The sequence below is a fragment of the Epinephelus fuscoguttatus genome, linkage group LG5, assembly GCF_011397635.1.
Source record: "Epinephelus fuscoguttatus linkage group LG5, E.fuscoguttatus.final_Chr_v1".
Taxonomy (NCBI): domain Eukaryota; kingdom Metazoa; phylum Chordata; class Actinopteri; order Perciformes; family Serranidae; genus Epinephelus; species Epinephelus fuscoguttatus.
In genome coordinates, this window is record NC_064756.1 from 19904558 (window position 1) to 19911165 (window position 6608).

The 6608-nt window shown below is 42.1% G+C and overlaps 1 protein-coding gene across 1 annotated transcript; it reads left to right on the plus strand.

Annotated features, from left to right (window-relative positions):
• Nucleotides 1-860: 860 nt before the first annotated feature.
• On the plus strand, nucleotides 861-6608 carry aipl1 (aryl hydrocarbon receptor interacting protein-like 1). Its single transcript, XM_049576320.1, has 6 exons — nucleotides 861-1040; nucleotides 2947-3126; nucleotides 4737-4925; nucleotides 5036-5212; nucleotides 5307-5448; nucleotides 5877-6608. Exons 1-6 carry the CDS (start codon nucleotides 936-938, stop codon nucleotides 6074-6076), a joined length of 993 nt encoding a protein of 330 aa, XP_049432277.1. The 5' UTR covers nucleotides 861-935; the 3' UTR covers nucleotides 6077-6608.

The window sequence follows — 6608 nt, forward strand, 5'->3', positions numbered from 1 at the left end:
AGGTCTTATTTGAACAGAGATAAGACAGCAATCTCTCAGGATAATACATGGACAAATACCTATTCCTCCATGTTGTTCCACGGAGGAAACACAAAGCTGTAAAGTTATACAATTGTGAGCACTGCCAAGGTGCAGTTATGGGGTTTTTCTATGTGCGCAATTAGAACAGAATAAGGCATTAACACTGGGTAATGTTTTTGGAATAATTGCCCTCTCAAACTGCTTGCAGACTTTGTTAGCAAACACTACAGGAGCCTTGGATTACACATACACACACACACACACACACATCCACACAGCACAGATGGGAGACAGATGTTTAATAGACAAAGTCAAAGAGTCCATACAGTAATTGTCTGCTCCACCATTTCTCAGTATTCTCGGCATTGTTCAGATCACCACATCCACATAAATCCAGGAAATTTCCTCTGGAATGGAAACCATGTCCTACTCTCACAGACCTATTTGTGTTTTTTTTTTTTTTTTTTCTTTCTCCTACTCTCTCTGTCTCTCTCACACACATATATGCACACACACTTTTGTTCTGGTCTCTGGGTACATCCAGCACCCACACAGGCATTTACATAGACACATAAAACAAACAAACAAATAAAAAAAACCTATGCAAATGTAATCGCCCTCAAATGTCTGTCGCTCTGACTCTGCTTCTCCTCCTTTCTGGATGTTTCTCGAGTGCGACAACATCCAGAGAAAGTGCTGATGACGACTGATACACAAAGCAACAGCAGAGAGATGATGAGGCGAGGAGGAGAAGTTTCTAATCTCATTATCCCTACGTAACCTAATCCACCAGGAACACCACCTCCGTATGATTCATATCCTTTACACATGTTGTACCACACACATCGTACACACAAACACACTCCTGAGATATACGGTAATATAAGGTGATCCATATCAATAAATAAAAAGAGATGGCAGACATGCAGGACACGATGTTGCTGGGTATGGAGGGAATCAAGAAAACCATCCTGCATGGAGGGACCGGAGATATCCCAAAACTCATCACCGGGGCAAAGGTACTGTAGAACTTTAGTATTTTATTTACATTAATACAACATTTATTAGTTTTGGGAGCCCACAGCCATTTCACTATACAGCTCATTTACTGTGCAGATGAATCTACCCGAACCATATTTCAGATAGGTGGCAGCTCTGTGTGTCTGAATGATTAATAATATTCCTCACGAAGCTAGTTTTAATGTTCTAAATCTAATAGAAGTTACATAGGCACTTAATAATTACACTATGCAGAGCATGCAGAGACAAAGAGGGATCAAAAGCATCAAAAAACAGAGAATGCCCAAATCGAGGCTCTTCTTCACCAACCTGTCTTTGACTATCATATAGACTTCATTTTAGACATGACAGAAATACTGTTTTCTTCTAATAAAAGGAACAATTTAGTTATGTCTATTGTGTCTACTGACTTCAAAGAAGAAGTGACAGACTGTTATTGGCCTGCTGAAAAGCATGGCCGTGATCTGTCGTCAAGACGACCTACACCTAGACCAAGTCATGACCAGAACCAGTGTATCTAGACAAGACCAAGACTTTGGGGGGTTGAGACTAGGTCAAGACCACAACTGAGACCAGTAACAGTCCCACACTGCATCGCAATAAAATATGGAAAATGCAAACCATAGACTCCTCTTCATTCATGTCATTGACGTAGGTAGGTAGGTAGGTAGGTAGACAATCAAAAGGCATTGCAGAGGATTTTTTGTGTGGGAATTTTTCTTTGTTTTCTGAGAGCAAACAAATACAAAACACTAAAATCAACCATATTTATTCAACACTCCTTTTTCTGAACAGGCAATTTAATGATATCCCCGTAGTTGTGGTCTTGACCTGTCCTGAAATAAAATGTATGAAAGCGAAGCCAGACCAAGTAAAAATGCAGACGATTCCAAGACGAGACCAATACCTTCACAAAGTGTTCTTAACACCAAGACTGATCTTGAGTACTACAACACTGGATCAGTAATGATTTGATCATTCATTGCATCATCACTTGAAATTTATGGATTCCAGTTTCCTGACTTGGGCCAATTTTTACTCACTGCAGCTGCACAGAATATGTGAGGAGAGGCACGTTCATGTAGCTGCAATTCCCACTGGCAGCCAGTAGAGGCTGATAGAGGACACCTATCCCTTTTATGCATTTATAATGGAACTTCTTACATTTACATTCTTTATTTATTCCTCTCATGTCCATGCCCAGCAATCAAAGTCACAGTCAAAACAACGCTAATACATATTTCCATGACTGAAAAGGAGCAGAGAAGAAAATCTTTTTTATGAAGCCATTCTTGAGTTTGAAAACACTGCTGTTTAACATTTCTTGGATGTTATACAAGTTTGCGGCCTTGATATTTGCCTGTTTAGACCAGCTGTGTGACACTTGTGACAACTATTAGGTTTCCTTCATGGTTCTCAACACTGATGAGTCACTAATTGACATCATCTGAAGTTAATAAAATCACTCATGACGTACTGGTTCTTAAATGAGGGCACTGTTATTATGACATATGGGCAGTTTTTCATGGTCTCACTTTCCTTGGACATTATACAACCACGTAACCTTGGCATGTCTGTCCTTCCTCCTGTCTGTCTGTCTGCCCTGTCTGCCCTGTTGAATAATGGAGTTGTGTGAAGCTTGTGACATAACATTTTTGTTAAGGCTCAGCTGTATTTCGTTCCCTTTTTCAGCACAACATACTATCTTTAAGTTTATGGCATTAGAGATCATCTGCATTTTAGGCCTCTCTGATAAATCATGTCACTTCACCTGCCTCGTGTTTCCTGAGTCTTTGTCCATAATTAAAGCCGAGATAAGTCATGTATTTCCCCCGCTTTCTGTCCACATGGTATCATTTTAACAAGCAAGCCTCATGTCTCTTGATGTGGTTCTCCTTACTCCAGGTGACATTTCACTTCCGCACCCAGCTGTGTGACGATGAACGTACAGTGATAGACGACAGCAAAGTGGTGGGGACGCCCATGGAGGTAGTGATCGGCAACATGTTTAAACTGGACATCTGGGAGACGCTGCTGTCCTCCATGAGGATCGGTGAGGTGGCTGAATTCTGGTGCGACACCATTGTGAGTGCTAAAACAAAAAAAGTGCCAACTGTGTTTCAATTTGGGTGTGTTGCATTGTTTTCCTCCTCGAGCACAGAGCATCATTGTCTGTTGGTGCGAATCTCCTCTGAGAAATCTGTTCACTTTATGCAGAATGCAATACGCTGCAGATGTGGTGGTTATAGGCTCTGTTTTCAATAACAAGCAATACATCACAATATGACAAGTGTTATGTGCTCCACTTTGAAATCTAAAGCCCTAACATAAAGCACAACCATATATTGCATCCTTCTGTTCATGTATCACTCTGTGGCTGCACTGGGCTGACAGAGGCAGAGTTGGGTGCTCACAACTTTTTCAAAACTGGATCAACAGGCTGCCTTAAGTAAAACACTTACATAATAATTACACACGTATGTGGTTTATGACAAACATTCATGTGTTTAGAATACTGCCTGAGGAGCATGTGATTCACTTTTACTTCAGTTTCACTTTGAATTTCCTGCATATTTCCTTTGTGAGTCATGTTTTGTCCTTAAACCACGTGCTGTTGTGAAAGCTGTGCCATACAGATATCCATTGTATAAATATATACGCCCCCACACCAGAGACAGGTGTTATGAGCAAACATACTTCCTCCGAATATGCAATCGATGTGCATGTATCTTATCGATTTATAATTTCCTCTTTCTGGTTTGTATTCCTGTGTTTGTGTGTGTGTACGTGTGTGTCAGAGACAGATGGGTCGAGGCATACTGTCATTAATCTGCAGCGGCCTCACTTTTCCCTAATCGGCTCTGATTCCTGCTGAATCAGCACTACCGACTCGCCTCAGCTCTGATTAGATTTGATGGGGCTTAGAGCATTTATTCACTCCTCTCTGAACAACATGGCCGCACCACGCACCCCACCGGGTATGTTGTGCAGTGTCACTCCCATCCAGTGGAGGGCAAACTTGCCATGTTAGACTGGGACACAGACTGGGGATGAATGTGATAATGTGATTACAATCAATCTTTAATCAGTTTAATATGAAATGAATCAGATTTCCTGTGTAGGGTAAGTGCAGTATAAACAAAGCAAGTCTATGAATAAGACAGAATTCACTATAGAAAAACTCCGGTCACCTGTTTAATTCCATTTTAATTTTGACTTGAGGGATGAACGATATTGGGATTTTTGCTGATATCCAATATGCCACTTTTCTAACTCATTTTGGCTAACTGTCAATGCCGATAAATACTAATATTTTTTTCCCATCCAATTGTAGAAAGCATTAAGACTCTCCTGTCCGGAAATTACCATATAATTATGCCTACTCTTAACATGATGGCCGACTGGCAGAGGCAGACATTCAATGCCTTTCAAAATGTACACATCCACTAGGGAAATAAGAAAACTACTTCAAATTTATCCAGCTTTAACAGACAATTCTGACAACAGCCACAACCAAGCCAAGTTTGACCTATTTCGACAACTTAAGTCACAGAATTAAAGCATTATCTTACCGACCCGTCATATTGACAGAGAAGTCATTTCAGGGTGTTATATATAATTAATTTCAAAGTCTTTAGCTATCAATACTGATGATATGCCGATACTAGACTCTTGTGATCCTCTCTCCACTCCAGCACACTGGCATCTATCCGCTTGTTTCCAAGAGCATGAGGCGCATCGCAGAAGGCAAAGACCCAGTCGAATGGCAAATGCATACATGTGGTATGGCCAACATGTTCGCCTACCACAGCCTCGGCTATGACGACCTGGACGAGCTGATGAAAGAACCACAACCCCTCTACTTTGTCCTTGAGATGCTCAAGGTGAGGAAGTACATAGACAACCAAGATTCATGAGGATCTGTGTCAAAGGGAAGCTTCCCCTGTGAGGACGTTCAAAAACTAACTCACTATATACACTGTGTGATTGACAGGTGCAGCAGCCTAGTGAGTATGACAGGGAGACGTGGGCTTTGAGTGATGGGGAGAGGCTGAAGGTGGTCCCTGTGCTGCACGGCCAGGGGAACAAGCTCTACAAACAAGGACATTACCAACTGGCCGGACAAAAGTACAAGGAGGGGATCATCTGCATCAAGAACGTTCAGATGAAGGTGATTACGGCAAACTAGTGGTGCAAAATTAAGTTTTATTTGCTTCTATAAATCAGTATGCATAGATGTTGATCTGAGCTGCTTTCCTCTTAAGGAGAAAGCATGGGAGGCCCCGTGGTTGAAGCTGGAGAAGATGGCCAACACCTTAACCCTCAACTACTGCCAGTGTCTACTGCGCATGGAAGAATACTACGAGGTTATTGAACACACCAGCGACATCATCAACCAGCACCCAGGTTTGGCACTTACTGACGTAGACTGATGTGATGTGTGTGACTCTGTCATGATGGAGTGAGGGGCTACATAGACATTTCTAAAGCAGAAAAGGTTTTCTTTGCTGAGTAGATTACCATCTTCCAGATAGTTGATATATTGTGAGTGTGAACTGTCTTGCTGTACAGCTCTAAACAAGCTGGGTATGCTCTTGCATCATTTATGGCAGCTGTGAATGTATGTTTCATGTGACTATGAAAGCCTGACCCTATAAAAAGGTCTGGTGCCTGCACTTCAGCATGTGTATGTGTTCACAGATGCTCATGTGACTTGAACAAATTTGTAAAAGGCTGATAGAATTATCCAGTTAAGAACATCTTGCACACACTCGAGCTGCAGATGTCTCTCACATGATTGGAGGCTGTCAAACATGTTCGCATTTGTCCTCCAGGTGTCGCAAAGGCCTTCTACCTGCGAGGGAAGGCGCACATGGAAGTGTGGAATGAGGCGGAAGCTCGGCAGGACTTCAGCAGGGTGCTGGACCTGGAGCCCGGCATGAAGAAGGCCATCAAGAGGGAGCTGGCTGTGCTCAACATGCGCATGGAGGAGAAGAACCAGGAGGACAGGAATAAATACAAGGGCATGTTTTGATCAGGAGAGACTGCGGCCGAGGTTGGAGAATTGGGGAAGTGATGGGCTCAAGAAGAGTTAAGTTATTAAGCCACACCCCCAAATCCCTGCACTGACTTTCACAAGGTCTGTGAGACACTCCCAGGATTTTGAAAGACATCCAATAAAATGATCCTGTTTCACTGAATCAGGAAGTTATACATATATAATCCCCTCTCTGTTTGCCCTCTTTTCCGTTCCTCTGCACCATGAATGAGACAACCTATTAAATTTCACTCTCATAATCTTACTTAAACAAGTATTTCATTGCTGGAAAGATGGTGTCTTCATAAAACGGGTCTATGCAGTAGAAAGACAGAAGTACTCGAAATCAGTGTTACATGACCAGAGAAAAATACACAGCAATAAACGCTGGTCCATATCTTACCTGCTTAGTTTTACTGTGTGATCTCAGCATTTTCAGCCTCTCTTTCTACAATACAGGAAACAGTGTGGCGCCCACTTCCTACTCACAAAGTCAGGTATTATAGCCATAAAGTACCCTGGAAATCCA

What these genes read in the sequence shown, in the direction of transcription:
- aipl1 (XM_049576320.1), top strand. Translation starts at nt 936, where the DNA reads ATGGCAGACATGCAGGACACGATGTTGCTGGGTATGGAGGGAATCAAG. An exon ending in TTGTCCTTGAGATGCTCAAG is followed by an intron (nt 4,926 to 5,035) that starts GTGAGGAAGTAC and finishes TGTGATTGACAG; the next exon opens with GTGCAGCAGCCTAGTGAGTA. An exon ending in CATCATCAACCAGCACCCAG is followed by an intron (nt 5,449 to 5,876) that starts GTTTGGCACTTA and finishes TTTGTCCTCCAG; the next exon opens with GTGTCGCAAAGGCCTTCTAC.